Source organism: Vombatus ursinus, unplaced genomic scaffold, assembly GCF_900497805.2.
Source record: "Vombatus ursinus unplaced genomic scaffold, bare-nosed wombat genome assembly UNPS02014874.1, whole genome shotgun sequence".
Lineage (NCBI taxonomy): Eukaryota > Metazoa > Chordata > Mammalia > Diprotodontia > Vombatidae > Vombatus > Vombatus ursinus.
The window spans coordinates 15,621,953-15,646,388 of record NW_020954652.1 but is presented as its reverse complement, the minus strand read 5'-3'; the positions used below and the strand labels follow the sequence as shown (position 1 = coordinate 15,646,388).

Genomic DNA, 24,436 nt, shown 5'->3' with positions numbered 1-24,436 from the left:
AACATATGAAGCTTACCCTTTTTTCCATTTCCAAAAGTGACCTGTCTGCAAATCTTTCTTGTCTCTGCAATGAAGAGTTAATATGTTATAAAAAGAAGGAAACGGAAGAGGCAAACGCTAAGGGGAAAAGCACCATCATGCTTTTTCCCTAATCGCTATTAAAAGACAGCACTACTGGAATCCAAGCACATTATCTGAAAAAGCTTAAAACAAGAAAAAAAAAATTGACCCAACACACTTATTCAAACAACACGATCGTTTTCTTTTTCTAGATGGGTAGTGGAAAGAAAGTGACCAGGGATAATAAAATCTCCTCCCTCTCATAACTCCTGTTACTATTTCTTCTGTTCGATTTTGGGTATAATAATAGTTAATAACAACTAATATTTATTTATATGATGTTTACCAGGTGCTAGGTACTTTACAAATATTTCATCCTCCTAACAAGTCTGTGTAGAGGGGAGCATCTGAATAAAGAATTAACAAAGAAGAAAAAACTAGGTTGGTAGGGAAATATTAAAAAGTACAATGAAATCAGTAAGAAGAGGAATGGTGTCAAACTCTCACATTTTAATCTGGCCCCACAGTTGACACCTTCAGGCCTAAGGACTCACATTAGACCTCCAGAGGCTTATTACTCAGTTCCTATGACCTGCCCCCATCAACACTTTGAGAGCTTTTAGTTTTAGAAACAATTTAGTCAAAAGGAAAATTTCTTATAACTATAAAGACTGCCACTACTAGAATTCCCTATTAACATGCAAATACAGTATGGTGTTTTGATCATATAAGGTCCTTGCTTAATAAATGTTGACTGAACTGTTTTATTTCCATGTGGAAGTCCAAGAAAACAACTAAACTGCCATAGATGGTATAGTGTTGCTACCTAAAGATATTCACAAGATTTAAGGATTTATATAATTTTAACTACTATGTACTCTCCTTAACACACCTGAGGCATTGTTACAGATATTCAAGAGTTTGCAATGGGAATATTCCACTTCTCCAGAGTGAAACTGGGGAAAAGGAAGAAGGGTAAAGGGAAGACCAATAATAAATATGAAAAGGAAGAAATTGCATAAAACCAAGAATGAGGAAAAAAGGAACAAGAAAAATTCAATGGAGAAAACACCAACATTAATTACAATTTAATTTATCAATGAATCAACATTCATTTGATCACCTCATTTTCCTCTGTGCTCTACTTTGGGACTTCTCTGACTGACTTCTTTCCTATTTTTTCCCTCCCCATTGCCCCCTTCACCTTCCTTTTGTGGGTTGACTTTGTCCATTAGATACTAAGCAATTTGAGGGCAGGGATTTGGGGGGGGGGGCTGGCACATAGTAGGTGCTTAATTAACTGATACCTACTATGTGCCAGGCACTATGCAAAATGCTGGATAAATGACTAATGATTGATGGGAGTACTTACTTTATATTTGACAATTAGAAAGAACCATCGGGTTTAATAACTCAGGAGTACAAATAGATAGAGAAAGGTTTTGCTCATGAAGAGTTAACAATCTAGGGAGGCAAAGAGTTCCAATTGTCACAATGCCTACGTCTTGGACACTTGGATACCCCAAAAGTTTACAACAAATGGACTGTTTTTGGAAAGTGGAATCTTAAATTTCTCTATAAATACACACCAACTGAGATACCAGGTTAATTGTCAGACCTCCTCCATCAATAATACTGCAGACATAGGGTGTTTTAAACCCTTCAAAGTTTGAAGTTTTAAAAAGAAAGAACAGCTAAAGCAAGGGTTCTTAAGTTTTTGGGGGTTATGGACCCCTTTGGCAGTGTAGTGGACTTCCATGGAAATCTTTGGACCTCTTCTAAGAATAATGTTTTTAAATGCATATGATAAAACATACAGTAAGATTACAAAGGAAATTATAGTGAAACAGTTATCAAAATAATCAAAATATATAAAATAATCCCCTCCCCCAAGTTCATGGACTCCCAAGTTCAGAATCCCTAATATACTGGGTATTTAATGTTTGCGATTGAATTTTACCTCCCACAAGCCTTGCTAGAAACCAAATAAGCAGGGCTCAGAAAAGAACTGTTTGAAAAACAAAGCACATACAACTTTGCCCAATGTTACTTAAAAGGAAATTTTAGTCATAAAATTTAAAAAATATTTCTAATGACTTGTTATAATTGCAAGGAGACAGATTTTTCAACATACATTTTTTCAAGAGCTTAACAGCTTAAAGAAAAAAAAATACCAATATTGTGAGAGGACAGGCTGGCCAATCTCATTTACTGCAGCAAGAAGCAAATGGGGCACTTCCTGTATTATCTTTGAATTCTTTTCTAACTTTTTACCAAAAAAAGAATCTACTGCATCAAGATCCCTTAATTTTAGTCAGAACAACTGCTGGAGACAATCTCAATTTTATTTTTTAGACTGCCTGAATGAAAAACATGATATTCATATTCTCTATTGTAGATGAAAAGAAGAAAGAACAAACCTGGGTGGCCTTTTCCAACTGCAGTTTAAGCTCTGTCAGCTCCATATTCGTATCATGTAGCTGGGTTTTCAGTTTTTCATTTTCAGCTAGAATTTGTTCATAAAGCTAGCACAAAAGATGGGGTAGAGTTAGAGGCAAATTATCTTTCTGATCTATTATTTCTGTCCAAACATTTAGGATTTCATCCCAATAACTGTTCTCCTATACTAAAGGAGAAAAATGAATATAATTTAATATGACATATTTAACACCTGAAATTATCTATGTCTGTACCCTGAAGTTGTAAATAATTCTCACATCAAATTATCCACATAAAAATTCTATTTTAGCATTATTTTTATTTCCATGAATAGAAGAAAAACTTGTCTGAGGAGCTGATATACATATATATAGACACACACACACACATATATATATATATATATGTATATGTCACCTATAAAAGGGGGCAGAGAAATATTAAACCCTTTATAAGGTTGTTAAGAGAAAATGCTTTGTAAATTTTTGGTTTCAACCTGTGATTTCATTAGGGAATTCATAGTGAGGAAACACCTTCTACAAATGCTCACTGGCAGTTCTGCTTTAAATATGTATTTTGAGAGAGTTGCCCAGGGCACTGAGAAGTTAAATGGTCTGTCAAAGATTAACTCCCCACCCCCCCAAATTCTATGGCCAAGGTAGAACTTGAATTCAGGCCATCTTGACTCCTAGGTTGGCTGTTTATGCACTTACATACACTACTGTGTAAATTCTCAAGTGCTAGAGAATGTGAACTTCTTTATTAGTAACAGACTGAATTCGGATAAAACTCTGTACCTGTATGAGGCACCTAACATATTCTGCCTTATATTATTAGTTGTCTGGATGACTGCTCTCCCTTACTAGCTGTAACCTCCTAGCAGGAGGAATCATATCTTTGAAAAAACAAACAAACAAAAAAACCTCGCATGCGCCTTTACACAAAATGGGCCATCAGTAAATATCTGTTAAATAGTTTGTTTAAGCTTACTGACTACACAATATTAGAAAACCTAATGTAGCTGTGAGGCAGCTCAGCAGCTCAGTGGATAGAGGGCCAGGCCTGGAATCAGGAAGATTCATCTTCCCAAGTTCAAATCCAGCCTTAGGGACTTACTTGGATACTTAGTCCTGTGGCCCTGAGCAAACTACTTCACTCTATTTGCCTCAGTTTCCTCATCTATAAAATGAGCTGGAGAAAGAAATGGCAAACCATTCCAGCATATTTGCCAAGAAAACCCCAAAGCGGTCACGAAGAGTCGGACACATGAAAATGTAGCTATGGAAGATCTTTGCCTTAATTAACCTCTTTGCTATATTAGAACTCCCTAATATCAAGAAATTACAGACATTAAGAGAGGATGGACAATTTGTAGTACTGCTAGCAGGATGAGAGGAAATGTCTAATCACCAAAACATTCAAGTTCTCAGTTCCTTCACATCTGGTTTAGAATCCTATAGATTATTGCTCAGAATTATCTCTTTCTGTTGACCACCCCCAAATTCCTTCACTACCTTTTCCTCTGATCCCTGGTAGCTCTACACGATTCTTGTTCCAAGTTTCTCAGTTCCTCAACTCTTAAATTCACTGGAAAAATCTAATATAATCCTTCATTAGTTGTCTCATTCTGGCAAAGACTTAAAGTCTACTTATGGCCAGCACACTAAAATCACATGTCTGTTCATTTGTCTTTGCCTTTTCACACCATCTCTCATTTCATATCAGGTGGAATTGAAGCCATTGGGTTAAGTATCAGAAACCTTGGTCCTATCATTTTTAAAAAATGTCATTTTTTTAATGCTACATCCATTATGAATAGCCTTGATTAAAAGGCATTTTCTTAATTTGTGATTTCTGAGGAATAATATCAGAAGAGAAGTATCTTGATAACAAAAGATGATTTGACTTTACTTAAAAGTGGTCAGATGGGTCGAATACCTTTTTAAAGTCAGTTGAATCTTCTCTTTCTAGTCTGCTGGAGTAAAGTTTTCTTTCTTCCAAGTAACTGTAAGACCCAGATCGACTCAGCAAGGAATCACAACGCTCGGTGGATGATGTGGAACCCGTGTCGTGTCTTCAGAAGAAAACATACTGATAAGTTAACAGTATGATGGCTATTGCTGATGTTACTACATAAAGATGCATTTAATTCAAATATATCCATGAACAAGGAGATCTGCTAGATGTAAAAAAACTTGGCAAACCACGACAGAATAGACTACTCTAAAATGCCAAAATTAAATCTGTTGACTCTGAGCTATTAAAGTCATGGCCTCATTACAGAAATTAGTGTTTTTGGAAATTATACTACTGGAAATAACCAATAAAACCAAATATCTGCATTTTTAAAACAAAGTTTCAAAACACAAAAATTAAGGAGCAAAATATTCAACCAATATATGATATGTGCATCTTGAGGAAGAATGTACTCCTAAATAACAACATTTTTATCATCTTATTTTGAATTCTGATCATTTTTTAGATGAACTTTCTGGGCCAATCCAACTGAGTTAACAGCAGCAGGATCTGTGTTTGAGTTTGATCTTTGTCTTACAGAGTTTTGGCAAGCATTGAAATCTGCTTAGGCAACGGTAAGTAAAATGTGTGAATAGAACAATTTCTTTTGGAATGTAATTTAGACTAGAGGTATGAGAAACTTCATAGAATAATTAGTCCAATCCCCTCATTTTGTAGATGAAGAACTCTGGGACGTTGAGAGAGGTTAAGTGATTTGTCCAAAGTTACAAATCCAGTTATTAGCTGCAAAACCAGAACTAGAACCCAGGTGTCTAAGCATGAAGCAGTAATAATTACCAACAGCCATCAGGCAAGCAATAAACATTTTCTTGAGCACCTACTATGTGCCACATACTGTGATAAGTGTTCAGGGTATAAAGAGGCAAAACATTTCCTGTCTTCAAGGAATTCACATTCTAATGGGGGAGACAGCATGTAAATAACCAGGTAAATGTGCCCCCCCCCCCCCCAAGATGGAAAGGAACCTCAGAGAGCAAAACACTAGCAGCCAGGGAAGGGGTGGCTTAACTTTTTTTGTGTCATGGACTCCTTGGCTTCTCAGAATGTTTTTAAATGCATAAAATAAAACCTATGCAATAACCAAGGAAGACATTTATATTGTTAATACAATAATTAAAAAAAGGATACTGAAAAAGACCTCCTGCAGAAAGTGAAATCTAAGCCGAATATTAAAGGAAACTGATAGGTGGAAGTGAAGGAGAGCAGGCAGAGGCGACAACTAGTAAAAAGGCACAATGTCAAGATCTAGAGTGTCATGAGCAAAACCTAGTAATAGGGCAGGTGTCATTGGGTTGCAAAATAAATATAAGAGCATTAAAGTGTAAGAAGACTGGAAATATAAAGCAGGGGGCTTCACAACCTGCTAAGGGAGGGGATTTTATATTTGACCCCAGAGGGAACCACTGGCGATAGCAGGGAGAACAAATGTGGTCAGGCCTGTGTTTTAGGAAAACCACTTGGGCAGCTGAGTAGAGGATATACTGGAACATGAAGAACTGTGAGACACTTAGTCTAATTAGAAGGCTAGGATGGTAGTTGTTGAGTGGAGAAAAGGGGACAGGATGGGAAAAATGTTGTGAATGCAGAAATGATAAGATATGACAATGGATTACATGTGAAGTAAATTTTAGTCAAGAGTCAGGGAATGACATTGATGTTGTAAGCCTGGGTAACTGGAAGGATAGTGGTACTGATAACAGTAATAGGAAAGTTTAGAAGAGAGGGTTGGGGGGGCCGGGAGAGGGGGGAGATAATGAGTTCTGATATGAATATGCGGATTTTTGAGTCCACGACTATGGGCTCTTCAGGTAAAGACGTCCAAAAGGCAATTGGTAATATAGGACTGGGCTCGGGAGACACACCAGGGATGAACATACGTATCTGGTAATTATCTGCACAGTTTTAATAGAACTCATGGAAGTTGATGAGCTTATCCAGTGAGGCAGTATAGAGGGAAAAGATGGAAGGCCTAGGAGAGAGCCTTGGGGGACATCCACAACTGGGGACACAATATATATGATGAACCTACAAAGGTTAGTGGGCATGATATTAAAGTCCAGCAAAGGAGATGGAGAAGGAACAATCAGGTGGATGGAAAGAGAACCAGAAGAGAGGAGTAGTATAAACCTAGAGGGGTTATTCAGGAAGAGAAATGATCAACAGTGTCAAAAGCCACAGGGGTGGGGATGGGGGTAATCAGTAAAAATAAGAATCCAGAAAAGGCCACTGGGTTTGGCAATTAAGAGACCACTCACAACTTTGAAGAGGACAGTTTCAGATGAAGTTAGAAGCCAGAAAACAGTTAAGAAAAGACTTGGGGGACAGGAAGTGGAGATCCACTTAGTCTAGATGGATTTCTCAAGTGGTTTAGCTGAGGTGAAGAGAATATTTAGAACAATATTTCATAAGGATGATAGGATCAAGGGAGGGTTTTTTGGTTTTGTTTCTGAAAGAATAAGGAAACATGATCAGCAGGAAAAGATGGCAGACAGGGAGTGACTAGAAGAGAAAGTCAGGATGATGGTGGTTTAGATAAGAAAGGCAATCTGCTGTAGAAGATAAGAAGAGATGGGATTACAGATGCATGTAGGGCAGCTAGGGGTACAGTGGATAAAGTACCACCAAGCCTGGAGGCAAGAAGACCTGAATTCAAATCTGGCCTCAGATACTTGTGACCCTGGGCAAGTCACTTAACCCTGTTTGTCTCAGTTTCTTCATCTGTAAAATGAGCTGGAGAAGGAAATGGCAAATCACTCCAGTATCTTTGCCAAGAAAACCCCAACTGGGGTCGTGAAGAGCCAGAGATGACTTAAATGACTGATCAAGAACAACAACAGAAAGGTTGGCCTTGGCAAAGAGAAAGGCCACTTCTTTATCGATAGACAGTTCTTGCTTTATGTAAATTTGCCTCACGTAATTCTGACTTGTAGCAGTGCTGCTTCATCCTAGATCTGTGAGGTTCAGAATGTTCCATCTTCAGGGATCCAGATGGCTTTTCAGGGTGGAGTCCTACATACTTAAGGGCTATCCCAGTCTGAGTACTTCCTGGCTGCTCTAGTCACTGTCACTCCCCAGGACTTACAGGGCACTCGCCACTGCTGCATAGTGGGGCTTTCTGACCTTTACATCTTCCCGGAGGAGCCTTCCCCTCCTGCTTTCTCTGCTCTCTTGAGACCTCTCAAAATAAATAAGGAGTAAATAATTTGTAACAAGCGCATGCAGAGATCAGGGGGGCAGGGTGGATGATTTTTTGGTAAGTATATAAACACTGAAAAGTAATAAGAGAGATTTTTAAAAAGTAAATAAATAGCTTGGAAGAGAAAGGGATAAAACTTACTAAAGAAGCTGACTTCCAGAGAAGTAGGGTAGACCAAACAGAAATCAATGAGACAACAAGAAACATTAGACAAAATCAAAAGATTGAAAAAACAAAAGAAAACTAAGACATCTGATATAAAAAACTGACCTGAAAAACAGGTCAAAGAGAGATAATTTAAGAATTACTGCATTCCCTGAAAACCATGATTTACTAGAACCATAAAGTGAAGATAGAACATACCAAGTATCTCCTGAAAGAAACCCTAAAAGGAAAAACCTGATAAATATCATAGCCAAATTCAAGAGCTCCCATATTAAAAAGAAAAAAGAATCTGCAAATATCCAGAAAGGAATTCAAGTAATAAAGAACTATAATTAGGACCACATAAGACATAGCAGGGGCAGTTAGTTGATGCATTGGATAGTATGCCGAGTCTGGAGTCTGAAAGATTCATCTTCTTGAATTCAAATCTGACCTTGGACACTTACTAGCTGGGTGACCCTGAGCAAGTCACTTAACCCTATTTGTCTCAGTTTCCTCATCTGTAAAATGAGCTGGAGAAGGAAATGACACTCCAGTATCTTTGCCAAGAAAACCCCAAATGGAGTCATGAAGTGTTGAACTTGACTGAAAAACGACTGAACAACAACAAAAGACCTGGCAGCTTCTGCTATGAATCAGAGGAGATCTTGGAATACATATTCCAAAAGGTAAAAGATAAAAAAGCTCACAATTAAGAATAGCTTATCCTGTGTCCTATAAAGCTGAGTATGATCTCAGGGTTGAGGGAGGAAGAAAGAAAGACCTATATTGGAAGAGAGGCTTTTTATTTCTGAGGAAAAGACCAGAGCCAAGCAGGACTCTTAAATGCAAACAGAAGACTTAAGAGAAAACTAGAATGTAAATTTATTTGAGCAACTGGAATGTTGCAGTGTTAACATTTTAACAGAATAAAACCTTAATGTATTCAAAGGGTATTGAGGAAATTAAGTAAGAAAAACAGAGAGCATAGAGGTAGATTGGTTCTGTTCTAAAGGTTTTAAGATGGAAAAGTGAAGGGAAGTAAAAGCAATGTAAAAATGTAGAAAGGAGGGTCAAGGATGAAGGAAGTGAAATTTTCTCTCCTAATTAGTATGTATGTGATAAATACCATATGAACATGAAGAAAGGGTTGAAAGATGCTGGCCTTAGATGAAGATCTTTTTTCTTTTTGGTTTGGTGATTATTTTTGTTAAAGCCCTTCATAACCTGCTACCTTCCTGCATTTCTAGTCTTCTTTCACTTTACTCTCTTCCCCTTATCTGCTGCATAGAGAGATGGGCCTTCCTGTACTACTTTATACATTTTCACTGGCTGCCACCCATGATTAGAATCCTCTCCCTCTTGATCTTTATCTCCTGGCTTCCTTCAAGTGCCAGCTAAAATCCCACCTTCTACAAGAAGTCTTTTCTGAATCCATTTAATGTTAGTGCTTTCTCTCTCTTTATGATTTACAACCTGTATATACCATGTTTGTACAGAGTTATTTGCTTATTTCCTCCCCTTTGAAGACTGAAATTCCTGGGAGAAGGGATTGTCTTTTCTTTGTAACTCCAGTGCTTAGCACAGTGGCTAGCACAAAGCAGGGATTTAATAAACGCTTGTTAACTTTACTTGCATTCACTTTGGCAGCCTGATAAAACTTACTGACCCTTTGTAATTTTATATAACTGAAGAAAATGTTAAATTTCATAGGTTATTGCCCTCCCCCCCATTCAGGTTCAGGGACCTCATGTACTAGAGTGGGTTTTGGATACGGAAACATCTAGTAGGGCAGAAAAGGAGAAAGAACAGGATTTCCTTTCCTTTTTTGGAAACAGGGCAAATGGTCTTTTAGAATCACTTTTCAAAAGGAAAACACACACCTACATTCACAACAGACTTCTTGCTCTGGAGATGAGAATGTCCTATTTCACTGAAGAGCAAAAAGTGCTCATCCTTAGCTCTCTGCTGATAAAGGCAAGTTGAGATTTTTATATTACCAGCAGAAAAAGCTTTAAAAATATACAAATATGTACCAGACAGGAAAATATAGTAAGGAAAACTAGGGCAGAATTTCCCCTGAATTGAGAAGAGGTAAATTATTTATGTTATATGAAATAATGCTAATATACACACATATACATCCATGCATATGTGTACATACACAACACACATGCATGTGCACTACTGCCAAGTAAACCTTAAATTAGCATAGTATACCTCTTGTCTAACAGGATAAGTAGGCTTCCAACGGGTAGCTCTGGAGTAAAACTATGAGCTATGTCCCGCCCCCCCCCCCCAACTACATGTTAAATTTGATTTTAAAAATTTTGAATTTTAAACAAATTTAATTTAAAAAATTTTAAATTCCTTCCTTCCTCCCCCCCCCCACTGACAAGGCAAGGGTATACACGTTCAGTCATGCAAAACAAATTTCCACATTAGTCACGCTGTGAAAGAAAACATCCAAAAAAAAAAGCCAAAGGAAAAAAAAGTATGCTTCGATATGCATTGAGACTCCATCAGTTCATTCTCTGGGGATGGATAACATTTTTCATCATAAGTCCTTCAGAACTGTCTTGGATCACTGTATTGTTGAAAATAGCTAAGTCTTCACAGTTGATCATCATATACAATACAATGTTCTCCGGGTTCTGCTCATTTTGTTTTACATCAGTTCATGTAAGTCTTTCCAGGTTTTTCTGAGAGCATGTTGCTTGTCATTTCCTATAGCACAATAAGATCGGGATCTATGTTCTTGTGACAGCAGAATCAGACAGCTGCTGATGAATAATGATGTTTTGAGAGAAAATAATCATATTGCATTCCTATATTTGCACTATACAATTGATATATTTTATGCATTCAGCGTTTTAGTTTTCTAACATTCAGTGAGTCTTGCTAGGGACAACATAAAGAAATAAGCAAAACATTTAGAGTTTTAACTTTTGCTGTAAATACGCTGGCATAAATCTCAAAGTCCCTTATTCTTTGATGATTATTATTTAATCCTCTTTGGCACACATTCCATTCCCTCCTACATTTTTTGGCAGGTGTAGAACGGTCTTTTATTATACAATTTCTTCTCCTTTGTATTTGAAGGTCTTTCTCCCGGGGGGCTAGCAGGACTGTTTTCTAAAGTGAATTGTTAAATTCAACCACTATGTGTCTTGGAGTGTGCAGCCTTGGGTTTTTTTCTGGAGGTGATCTATAAATTCTTCAACTGCCTTTTCATTTTCTACATTCAGAAGTTTTGCACAGTTCTCATATATTATTTCCTGAATTTACGGCATTAAAGATTTTTGTCCTGTCGTGTTCTAATAGAACTATGATCCTTAGGCTGTCTCTATCCATCTTGTCTTCAAGATCAGTATGTTTTTGCTTATATAATGAGCTTACTTTCTTTTAAAGTTATTGTTTTTTTGCTTCTCTTCTAGAATGTCTTTCACTTCTGTGTAATTGCATTCCAATCTACTGTTCTCTCTTTTATTTGGTGAGACTTGCCATTGCAGATTCCAATTTTTTATTCTGCCCACTACTTTTGTTGCATAGGACATACACTTTGCTCTCACAACTCTCATTTCTTTTTTAAACCACTCAGGAACAGCGTGTTGTGATTCTATGTTCTCCTCAAATTCCAAAGAGTCTTCTGTCTCATCAAATGTTTTTGTTTGTTCTGCAAATGTCTGAATTCAGTTATAGATCTGGAGGCCACATTTCTTTTTGCTTTTAATTTCTCTTCCCTATTGATTTATCTGTTGATGTCTGAGGTCTTTGCATTGTCTTCTTCCTGAGAACTTTGGTAATTTCAACTCCCACCCCGTCCCCCTTATTTTCTCCTATTGCTCACTTTCTGCCTTGCTGACTCTCTTCCCTCTCATGGTGGTGAATTGGGGGCTGAATCTCAAAGCATCTCAGCCTCCTCTCATACCAGCTTAGGTCTCTGTCTCAAGTGTCTCCCCACCTGCCCCGCCCTGTGTCCTACTCCCTCCATTGATGATGAGTTTCATTGGCCTGGTAATGACAGTTCAGATAACTGCCAGGCTGGTGCTATGTGGTTAATTTTTGTTTGGGTCTCTGAGGCTCTGGGAGAACTGAGGTGGGAGACAGGATGTCCTGCCCTTTCCCTCTGTTCCTAACTGTCCCGCAGAAATTGTAGCAAAGAATGCTGCCTGTTGCACTGGCTTTGGTCCCAGTGAGCTTCTATAGCCTAGAGTGCTACAGAGGTGTACTGGCTATCTGTCCTGGCCTGAGGAGGCTCCCAAAGTTTGGAGCCAGAATTTCCAAGGCACCAAAAACAGAGGGAAGAGACAAGGTATGGGGCTGGGTTTTCTTTCTTTCTGTCTTTTTTTTTTTTTCTTTTTTGGTGAGGCAATTGGGGTTAAATGACTTACCCAGGGTCACATAGCTAGTAAGTGTCAAGTGTCTGAGGCTGGATTTGAACTCAGGTCCTCCTGACTCCACAGCTGGAGCTCTATCTACTGCACCACCTAGTTGCCCCTGGGTTTCCTTTTAAGCCCCTTATGGGATGCAGCCTTGCCAATGTCACTTGGGGACTAGGGGAGAATTGCTAAGTTAAGTTCAGAATAGATATTATTATTATTATTTTTTTTAAGCTTTCTTTTGGATTCTGGTATCCCAAATCATGGAGACGAGAAAGAAGCTTAAGTTTGTTTGTTCTTGCCTTTGGTGCATACTTCCTATTCTGGAGAGGTTTGAGAGGTCAAGGGGATCAGAGAAAATGCCTAGCCCTCTATCTTGTTTATCAAGTGACTTTAAGTTGATTTAATCCTAAATATTTAATTTAGTCCTAAATATTAATGCAACTTCTCCTTTGCTATCATGTTAAAGAACATAACATGACATTGAGGAAGTCACTTCATTTCTCTGGGCCTCAGTTTCCTCATTTGTGAGATGGACATTGGAGGATGAGCAGATCTTGAAGCTCCAGCTTTGGAGCTAGGATCTCAGTTGTTTGTACCAGTTAATTTGCCACAGGAGGAGAATTGTATTACTTCTTAACATTATTGTGGAGAAAGGGCTTTAACCAACTTTAATGCACCAGAGAAATGAGTTTTGCTTTTAAGAAACCTTTGACATAAAAGTTCATGTACGCTGTCATTCTATTCTTTTAGAAGTCATAATCGAGTGGGATACTCTGGGGAATTTAACAAATGTATTTCTTTATTACAACTCAATCATGCCAATTATGTCTTAGCAATTCTAGGATATACTGAAACTTCTTTTTAAAAAGTACAGGGGAATGAGTTAATAGAATATATTTTTGACTAAACTGAGATGAGGGCAAGGGGAAGAAATAATAGGTTGCTCTTACTTTAAAAAATGCTTTTCAGTGAGAGAAATATTATCAAACAGGGAAGTTCATCAAGAAAAAGGCTCGAAGTTCAAACTTCCTTATGGTTTTTCAATTCAATCCATGAAAGTCGAACATCTAAGAAGGTTAAAAATATGAAATGTTTTATTTATTAATACTAATAGTCTTCTTGTTTTAGGAAAACTTACAATTGGTATACTGGTACAATTGGTCCTGTTTGTACAGACTTTCAAGTCTCTTAGACCTCTTGTGCCACCAATGTAAAGTTTTAAAATGTCTATTTTATGAAAGACTGCTGTACAAAAGGGACTTAAAACACTACAAATCCAAGACTTGCTCTTAATGAGAATTCTTCCCCCTCCTTCTCAACGAAGTCTTCCAATCCTTACTGTCCAATGACAAGTGGGGTTCACTGGGTTACCTGCACCTGGCATGCAGGCCTGGACATCTAGAGGCTTCCAAGACCTGGTGTTGCTCTAGTAGCCTTACAGTCATCCTAGTGTAGGAAATAGTTACTTAACTTGGGGCCACAAATGTGGTTTCAAGGTCTGCCTCAGATACTGGCTATTGCCATAACCTGCATGTCACAGCAACTCACTGGACCATTACTTTACGTGAGAGTTCATTACACCAATTAAGCCACAGTCCTGCTCCCTATATTTTTAAGACTTGGAGAATGATATAATCACCGGGGATGCCAAGTGGTTGGTAGTGACTATATCTTTACTACAGGGGCTCTCCTCTGGATGATCTTCAGGAGACTAAGGACAGGATGAGAAAGCATGGATGAGCTAAAAGATGCACTGTTAGAGAAAATACCTACATCGATATCCCACTGAACAGACCCACTGAAATACAGAATTATATAGTTGATTCTTGAACATTAGATGTTAAATAACTGGTTACAAGGACTCTATACAATTTCTAATCCTAATGGTTTCTATGAGAAAAGAAGGTCTGCTTTACAATGATCCCTTTTATGATGGTACCCCAAGGAATGCACTATACCAACCACTGGGGATCTCTTCCATATGAAAATAAACCATGGTGACTATGACTGGTCCCTAATGTATCTTGAATTTCATTTTGCTCTAATCCTTCAGAGAAAACAAACATTAGGGAATGATGCAATCATGAGTCTTGGCACAATCCAAGGTTGCAATCTCTTCCTTGACCCCCTATACAACACAAGTAGTTGGGGTAACCAGAGCAAAACCAGAGGTCCTAGTGCTTTTTTTTTTAACCAAATTATTTATAAGTAGGTCAAAGATATAATTTGATTTAGCATACATGTGAATGCTCCTTTAAAGATTATGAATTTATTGTGAATGTAAAGGGTTCTTAATTTTAAAAAAAGTTCTAGGAAAAAGATACTATAGGATAAAATAATAATATTTCTATTTTGTATGAGCTCATCAACTGTTAGAAATTCTCTCAGGCTGGGCACTATTTTTGGCTGTCTCTCAATTAAACAGAATCTTTTCCAGATATTAATTTGTAAATACACAGTGAAAGACTTCAAAGTAGACAATGGAAAAAAAAAACCAAAAACTATCCAGTCCCTTATACCTAGAATGCATACCATCATCACCCTAATTTCTTAGAATGCTTGGTTTCACTCAAGTCTAAGCTCAGGTACTAATTACTGTGGGAAGTCTTTCCTAATTCTTTCACAGACAGGGCTTTTTCTCACCTCAAATTATCTTGTATTTTTGTTTTACATGTTGTAACTTCCAAATCGAATGAAAGCTCCTTAAGGGAAGGGGCAGTTTTTGGTTTATATGTTTTTATTTTCAGTACCTAGCACTTTGTCTAGCATATAGCACATGATTAGTAAATGTTTACTCAACTGAAATGTATAGGTCATAGGAACATACAGGGCCAATTTAGGGTTGTGCTCTAATATACTTCACCTATATTAATTAAATGACTTATTGCAATGCCAAGTCAACAAAATCAGATAAAATAAAATCCATTTGGAGGAACAAAAGGCATGGATTATCAAGAAAAATAAAGAAAAGTAGAAAGGACCTAGCATTGCCAAACCTACAAAGTAGTAGCAATCTTTAAAACTATTTGGTATTTGTTAAAAAACAGAAAATCAGCTCAGCAGGAAAGACCAAACAAGAAAGACATACAAATGAAATAACCACCCAGTGTTTGACACACACAAGAACAAAAAGTGCTAGGGAAGGATATTTTATTTGACAAGAACTATTGGAAACCTAGAAAGCAGTTTGGCACAAAACAGAATAGTTCAGCATCTTATAGTATATACCAAAATAAGCTCTAACTGGACTATTAAAAGCGATCTAAGTATAAAAAAATGTCCTATTATGCAAAAAAAATAAAAATAAAAGTACAGAAGGCTACCCTTTTCACAACTTGGATCAGAGGAAACAAATAACGATCAAAGGATAGGAGATAACAAAAGAGAAAATAACTTATACTGTATAAAAAATTAAAAAGTATTTACATGAACAAAATCAACGAGAACAGAATGAGAGCTGGGGAAAAGGGAATCATTTTCACATCAAATGTCTCCTGATAAAAGTTTGGAATCTAAGCTACATAAGAGAAATGACATAAATATAAGAGCTATTTCCCAATGAATCAAAGGATATAAACAATAATCAAAACAAGAAACATAAACTATCAGTAATGACACAAGAGAAATGCAAACTGAAACAATTCTAAAGTTTAACCTAATATACACTAAATTGTCAGTAGCAAGTTCTTTTTAGGATTTACTAGATATATTAAGGATATACTAGAAATTAACTGGCATAAAAACCAAAAGTCAACAATAATAAAAAAAAAACACAGCTTCAATAATTAAACATTACAGTATAGTATAGTAGAAACTATGCATGATTTGGAGGCAGAGGAGCTAGGTCTGAGCTACCATTTATTACTTGTGTGACCCCGGGCAGGTCACAATATCTTAGAATACCAAGTAACGCTCTTAAGATTCTAAGCTATACGCAAGTTGCTGGCCTTTACTGGAGAGGGGAATTTCCATATAAAGAGCTCCTAACATACTTGGACCCATCTCCACTACCAAGCACACATATATGTGTAATAAAGAAAAATGTATGTACAAATATTTATTTTTAAATCATAACTTAGAAATGCATCATGACAAATTATCACTAAAATAAATCCCATGAGAATTTCTCTTACAAAAAGATCACCATATCTATTTTTTTAAAGTTAGATTTACACATAGTAGGATTTTGTTTAAAGGGGACATTTTTTATTAAAGAATGTTCATGAAAAACATTAAAAATGAAAAAAAAAAGAGCAAGTATATACACGAATGTATAAAATACATTTCTACGTAAAAGATTCAGTTTATTATGACAGGTCTATAGACAAGTTTCCAGTTAGCATATCACAAATATTTGATATATATGTATTATGTACTAAGTACATATATACTATGGTGACAACCCTCAATATGTAACAGATCCTGTAAAAGAACTTTCTTTTAGCAGAGGGCAAAGTCTGAAACTACAGCATTTTGAATGAAGTGTCATAATGAAGATACTTTATATTACGCAGAATTCCTTAAAATTCAGTCAGTCTAGTCAAGGATGTTAATATTGTCCTAAAGAATGGGCTCCTAGAAATAGATCTACAGTGTTTATTTAAAATATTAAAATCACAACTATTAGACCTTCAACTGTATTAAATAGTGTTGCTGTTTTATGATCCAATTTAATAAACACTTATTAAGCACCTACTATGTGTTGGGCCCTGTGTTAGACACTGGGACTACAAGGACACAAGTAAAATAGTCCCTGCCCTCAAAGGTTTTCACACTGTATCAGGAGGAAACAGCATGTCCTCCAATAAGTCAATTTTAAAAATGCATACAAAATAATCTCCAGGGGGAAGGGCATGAATGTATATGAAGGGCAGTTTGTTACCAGTAGTACAGGGGTTCTGGAAGGCACAAAATGCAAGGGACAGGGATGGTGGAAAGACAAGGCTGACAGGCAATGACGGTGGAAATGGAATACTGGTCCAGGGAGGTGGTCTGGCCTCGGCAGCCTACCACTAAGAATCACAAGAATTCCAGGCAGAACAAGGGGACAGTTTTAGACCACTATTAAACTATTAGTTTAACAAAGGTAATGTTAAAGGTAACCAACCCCTGGAAAGGGTTGTGGTATATATGCAGGTGTCTCATCTATTGCTGTTATACTGTACAAATTAGAAATGCAAAAGTAGTCCTCTATTGTGCAATACAGTTAGTCCAAAATGTCTAGATTTTTTTAACCCAAAATTATTTAGAAATGGAAATGATGATTAACTATTAAATTTTAAATATTTGAATATATGAGTCAAATAGGGCTTATTTCTTAAAATGAAACACACACAAAACCATCAAACGTACCTTGAAAGGGAATCAGTCTAAAAAGAAGAGAAAAAAAGAAAGAAATTAATTTTTATGCTTTCATTAGAAAATGAACTAGTTACAAGTGATTGTAATATGGAAACAATCTAGTTAAGACACATACGAAAAAAGGCCAACCATTTACTGACAACAGACTAACTTATCTGAACAATATGTACAATTTCAACATTGTTCTATTATAAATAAATAGCATGTACCAAAATACATTGCCGGGAAGACAGCTTATGAAGGTAACTCATTAGGTGACTTAAGAGTTAAGGTTCTTTGAATTCTTAATAAATTTGTATGTTTATACAGTTGAATATGCTGACATTCACTATTGCATGTAAATTTTTAAGGGACATTTTTGACTTGCTCCCAATTTCTTACTCTTAAAACAAATCAGAAGAACATTTTAATGACTTAAGTGACTCAATGATTAGCTCATAAATTTATGAAAGACTCAAGTATTATGCCAGAATTATCATCAGAGCAAAATATTTTAAGAGATACAGATTCTGGAAAAACATCAACTGCTTCCCATTAATTTTTTTTTTTTGTTAAAGCAGCAAAACAAAAGAAGCTAACTCGTGTCTTCACAAAACATTTCATAAATCCTTAAAAGCAAAAAGATATCGATAAAAATTTATTTTTTGGAATTCAAACTAACATCATGTAAGTTGTACTGCTAAATGGAAATGAGAACACAGGAAATCTGGAGGACAACTGCTCTCTCAAGGAGATGACATGTTATGTAAACAATCTATTAACAAACATTTATTAAGGGCCTACTATATGTCAGGCTCTATATATGGAAGTCAGAAGACCCAGGTTTGACTCAGTTCAGATATCTGTGGGATCCTGAGCAAATTATTTTACTTTCTGTGAGATTTCCTTACCTGTAAGAGATGTAAAATAGAGAGATCTCAAGTCCAAGTTTAGAATCCTATTAGAGTATTTTGTATACATACCTGTTGTGTGCAGAATACTGAACTATCAGATAGCAGCACTCTATCTACATGAGTGGTTTCTAACTTAATTTACAAAGTATACACAGTCTAGTCGCATTCCATTTCCAGCCTTATTCCCATACTACCTTCCGTCATATAAACTATGGTCTAGCTAAAATGAACTCCTTTATCATCATTTATATATATCCTTCTGACTTAGTCTCCCTCACCATGAAGTGCCCCTCCCAAAGTCTTTCTACTGAAATGCTATCAACTTATCCTGTGTACTTGTTCAAACACGACCTACTCTAATACAACCCCCAAAGCATTTATTAAGCAACTACTATGTGCAAGACACTGCTGCAGGAGTCAAAGGTACACCGACAAAATGAAAAACAGTCCCTGCCCACATGAAGTACACGTTCAAAGGGGCTTATGAAGAAAATAACAAAACATACTATTCTCCCTCTTTTGTTTATGTTATTCAGTGAAGCCTTCCATAATTATACTACTAGAAATTCTCCCTCTTCTCAGGCCTGAAATGGCACTTATTCAAGTCGTTATTCTGCATCGTAATCACTAGTATAAATGTTGTATCTCCGCAGCAGGTCATTAACCTTCCTGAGGACAGGGAATATCTAACTAATGCTTCTATGTCCTAGTAGAGATTGACACAATGGTATGCTTATAGTAGCACTTAAAAGTCAAATGTGGATGGTGATGCCATTTACAAAAATAAAGGAGACATTTAGAGAAAATAAAAATCATGGATTCAATGTTTAAAATATGGGTTTGAGTTGTCTCCAGTCAACAGTTTGGAAATGTAGAACTGGGGCTTGAGAGAGAGCACAGGGCTGGAGAGACACATCTGCAGGGATCTGGACTGTTATAGCTGTGGGAGTAGATGAGATCCAGAGGAAGAGTATGAGGAGAAAGGACAAAAGCAAAGAAAAACATCCCAGGGAATGGCAGTGAAAAATCTGAGCCAATGCAAGAGTCAGAGAAGGAATGGTAAGAGGTATAGGAAGAGAAACATTTGAGGAGTGCAGAGAAGCTAAGGGAAGATAAAGTGATAAGGAGGGTTAAGCACTAGAGAGGCTTTGAAGGATAAAGACTCAGAAAAAGTGACTAGATTTCGGAATTAGGTAATTAACTTCTGGGAGAACAATTTTGGCGGAATAGTTGGGAAGGAGTTTGAGGAGTACTTGAATAAAGTGTAGACTTCTCTTCTCAAGGTGGCTAATGAAAATAAGTGTGACAAGGTTTGTTCATTTAAAACCGTTTTCTTGGGATTTTAACAAGGTTCTAAATTCAACCATATTCTATTTTCCTTCATATCCACACTTGAATATACATTGTGATGAGCAACAGAATAAAATTGAGATGTTTTGATTTGAGACCTAAAAACTTCCCACCAGTTTAATATACAAAATCTACTATTTTTTTTCTTCTCACTATCATAAATGTTAATCAGACGTTCAATAGATCACTATTAAAGAATTTCTTCTGGTTTTAGTTAGCCAAAAGAAAAAGAAATTAGGAGTGGAGGAAAAATAGGGAAAGAAGTCTGATAGGTGGCACAAAACACCACTTTCACTAATTCTTATTTGCAAATGAAGCTAAAATACTAGATATAAAAAGATTTCTAAATCTAAAGGGTAACACAGTTTACTTTTGCCTTTGCAAGGTGTTTAGTAAAAAACAATAGCTTTTTTTTTTAAGAGCAAAAAGTTAATCATATTTGTATCAGAACAGGAACTGTGCAGTGTTAAGAGGGAGACTGTCAGAGGACCTAAGTTTTCTTATCTGTAAAAAGGAAGTTATTGGACTAGATGAGGGTATTAGATTCAAATAGTAAAGTATCCTTGGGGGCAGCATACTGACTTCAAAAACACTAACATTTTCTTTGTTGTATGGTATTTTTACTTATTTTGGTTAAACAGTTCACAACAGCACTGTAATCTGATTTGGGCTAGCCTTTGAACCTCTGGACTAGATGACCTCTAGGGTCCCTTCTAGTTTTCAAGTTCCAAATTTACAATCCTATAAATGAATTAAGTTGCTGGATTTCTTTACATCTATAGTCAATTACACTGAAGACTGACTGATCTTCCTGATTCCAAGGTCTGGTATTTTATCTACTACGCCACGCTACCTCTTAAGAGACAAACTATAAGGGTGAAACTTCTTGTGGTATACAATGTACATTCTTAACACAGATATGTGGACTTCTCAAAACACAGTAGAATGATCTAGGACTTTTAAACATTTGATAAAATGCCATTTTCCTTTGTAGTTAACTGAATTCAATAAATGTTTTCTAAACAAGGAATTGTGCTAGGCATTTTAGAAATACAAAGATGAGTTAAGGCACGATGCCAGCCTAGAAAAAATTCAGTTAGGAGGGTCAAGGCAGGTACACAGATAACTAAATATCAGGTACGATAAGTGTGACAGAAAAAGAGGCAACAAAATACTCTAGGGGCTTAGAGGAAAGAAAGAAAACATCCAGTATCATCAAAGATAAGAAGAAGTGGGGGGAAACCAATAAATCAGCAGGCACTGGGGATACAAAGGCAAAAATGAAACAGAACCTAACCTCAAGAAGCTTCTATCAGAGATAATACGCATATAAAAATATATAAAAAATAACATACAAACGTGTGTGTGTGTGTGTGTGTCTATGTGTGTTAATTGGGGGGAATTAGCAAAGGCTGAAGGTAGAAGGTGGTGACTGAAGGATCTTAAAAAAAGGTCATGAATTTGACAGGCACCAATAAACCTTGAGAAAGGCATCTACAACAGGTGTTTCTGCTTCCTTCCCTCTCACATTCTTAAATATTTTCAGTCTGGCTTCCAATCTCATCATACAACAGAAACTGCTTTCTCCAAAGTCAGCAAATATTTCTGAATGGCCAAATCAAGGGACAGTTCTCAACCTTCTTGACTTGGTTTCAGCCTTTGACATTGTTGATCGCCCTTTTCTCCTTGATACTCTATAAGTTTCCATGATAATGTTTTCTCCTGGTTCTCCTCTTACCTCTCTGACTGCTCCCACTTCTATTTATTTTCTGGATCTTCATCAGGTTCATTACCTGATAACTCTAGGTGTCCCACAAGGCTCCATCTAAGGTCCTCACCTCTCTTCCCTCTATTTTACTTCACTTGGTGATTTCGTCAGCTCCTATGGATTCAATTATCATCTTGATGCAAATGACTCTCAGATCTACTTAACTAGCCTTAATTGCTGCTAACCTCTAACCATGCATCTCCAAATTAGATAGCATTATGTAAAGCTCTTTACAAACCGTAAAAAGTGCTGCATTATTATGATTAAAATACAAATTTCATTGTATACTGTTGTTTTTTTTTCCTTAAAGCATGTACCAAATCCAGCAGGATGGTTCTAAAAGCTGTTTTACTTGTTTGTATTTCCCTCCAAATATGTTTCTCTTTTCTTCTGGTTCATTTTTAAAGCACTTCATTCATGCCTTTTTCTTCACTGCTATCACTACCCACTTTGTTTCCCTTTCAAAATTAAAAATAAAAAACCCAGCCATATACCAAGTTAGCATAGTCACGCAAAGCTGATCAACATAATTTCCACATCCAAAAATGTAGGTTTCATTTGGTGCCCCTAATCCATCCTTTCTCTGTAGAGAGATAACATGAACTCTAATTAATGCAATGACCAACAATAGGATCTATTATGAATCACATTATCTATCTTCTCAGAGAGGTGATGGACTCAAGGTGCAGAAAGTGACATACCTTTTTGGACATGGCCACTGTGTGAAACCATTTTGCCTGACTATACTTACGTGTTACAGGGGTTTATTTTTTTATTTTTTAATTAATTTATTTTCAGTTTTCAACAATCACTTCCATAAGCTTTTGAGTTTTAAATTTTCTCCCCTTTCCACCCCGTCTCCCTCCCCAAGACAGCATACAATCTGATATAGGCTATACATAGGCATTCTTATTAATCATATTTTCATATTAGTTATGTTGTAAAGAAGAATTAGAACCAATAGGAGGAACCACAAGAAAGAAGAAACAAAACAAAACAGAAGAAAAAAAAAGAGCAAATTCCTTTTCACATTTTTGATGGATCAGGGGAGAGGAAGGTGCAGAAGGAGGGTTAGTTATACTTAACAGGAAAAAATTAAACAGCCATTGGAATTCTTTAAATGTACAGTAAAAACTATAAAGCAATAGTTATCAAAATAATTTGGTACTGGTTAAAAAATAGAGTCAATGAGTGGAAAAGCTTAGTTACACAACATAGAAAGCAAACAAATCTACTAGACTAGTATCTGATAAAACCAAAGGCTTCAACTACTGGGGTAAGGACTCTATTTGACAAGAACTGTTGGGAAAACAAGACAGTTGTTTGCTGGGATTAGGTTTAGATCTATAGAGAGGGGAAGAGTTCATGACCAAACAGAGGTTAGAAAGAATCACAGAAGATAAAAGACAATTTTGATTACATGAAATGCAAAAAGTTTTTGCATGAACAAGCCCAATGCTAAGATTAGAAGAAAAAGTTACCTTGGAAAAATCTTTGTAAAAAATTTCTTTGTTAAGAATTTCATTTCCAAGAAATACAAGGAAGTAATTCAAAATTTGTAATGGTAAGAACAACTGACAAATGGTTGAAAGATATATGTGCAAGCAGTTCTCAAAGGAAGAAATCCAATCTATCTATAGCCATATGAAAAAAATACTTTAAATGCAAATTAGGTAACTCATTCATCAGACTCGCTAAAAAAAAAAAAAAAAAAAGGAAAACACTGGAGGGCTTATGGAAAACAAGCATATTAACTCACGTGGTAGGGCTGTGAATTGGTCTAGGCGTTCTGAATACCAATTTGGAACTATGCCCCCAAAATTAATAAACTGTAAGAGTAGTAACAATACCCTCTGACTCAAAAAAAAAAAATCACCACGAGGACCATATCTTTAAAGAGTTGAGAGAGAGAGAGAAAGAGGGAGAAGACCCATTTGTACAAAAATATTTATAGCAAGTCTTTTTGTAGTGGAAAAGAATTGGAAACTATAGGGGTCTCCATCAACTGGCTCACCTCTGTTAGCTTCAGTTTTCCATTTGGTTAATGACATTTGCAATATCAGAGTTGTTGAGAAATAAATCCTTTTTTTAAAATAAAATGTGTGTTATCTCTTAAAAACACCTCAACTATTTAGTTTCAGTATTACCAGGAAAATGGTAGTCTCTGGCTGCTTACTAACACATCAAAACAAAACAAAAAAATCTTTCCCTAAAATCCAAGACTAGACAAATGGCTAATAACAGAGTCTTTTTTTTTTTTTTGTTTCCTCATGTTCTGTTGGGATACCTAAGAAGTTGAAAGAAAAACTGCAGAGAAATGCTTACACTTCAGGGGGGAATGACATTTTAACACATTGCTGCTCTAAGGAACCAGGCCTGTAAGGTAGGTTCTGGTTTGACCATCCAAGCAGTTGCCCAAGAGCTCTCAAAGTATAAAACAATTCCCAAATGTGCTGTCCCATTAGAAATGACAGGAAGAGATTTGGGAAAGTTAGAGTTTAATAATGTATCCAGGGCATAATTAATAGACCATCCTGTGACTTTAAAGTTAGCTTATTTTTAAGTTAATGGCTGACAATAACATCTTAGTCTTTCTGTAAAAACTCATTACTAATAATGTAATGATGTCTCTGTTAATTCTGATTACTTTTCTGAGAGGAATAACGAGGGAGGGTCTGCGACTGTGATCGAATTAGTGGAGAAGTCTAACAGAAACTCTACTAGTCTTTAAGAATTGCCTAAGGCACGAGGAAGTTAGGTCAGAGCCACACGACTGAGGCAGAATATGAACCCCACCTTCTTG

General features: G+C 36.4%; 1 protein-coding gene across 5 annotated transcripts in view; it reads right to left on the bottom strand.

Annotated features, from left to right (window-relative positions):
- Positions 1 to 24,436, bottom strand: part of PPP1R12A (protein phosphatase 1 regulatory subunit 12A) — a 182,613-nt gene that overhangs the window by 7,743 nt on the left and 150,434 nt on the right. For all 5 annotated transcript variants that reach the window (XM_027842495.1, XM_027842494.1, XM_027842491.1 and 2 more), the window contains 4 exons: positions 17,614 to 17,630; positions 4,438 to 4,573; positions 2,481 to 2,585; positions 17 to 64 (listed from right to left, as the gene is read on the bottom strand). In XM_027842495.1, coding sequence (XP_027698296.1) covers positions 17 to 64; positions 2,481 to 2,585; positions 4,438 to 4,573; positions 17,614 to 17,630 — 306 coding nt within the window. The remainder of the gene's footprint in view (positions 1 to 16; positions 65 to 2,480; positions 2,586 to 4,437; positions 4,574 to 17,613; positions 17,631 to 24,436) is intronic.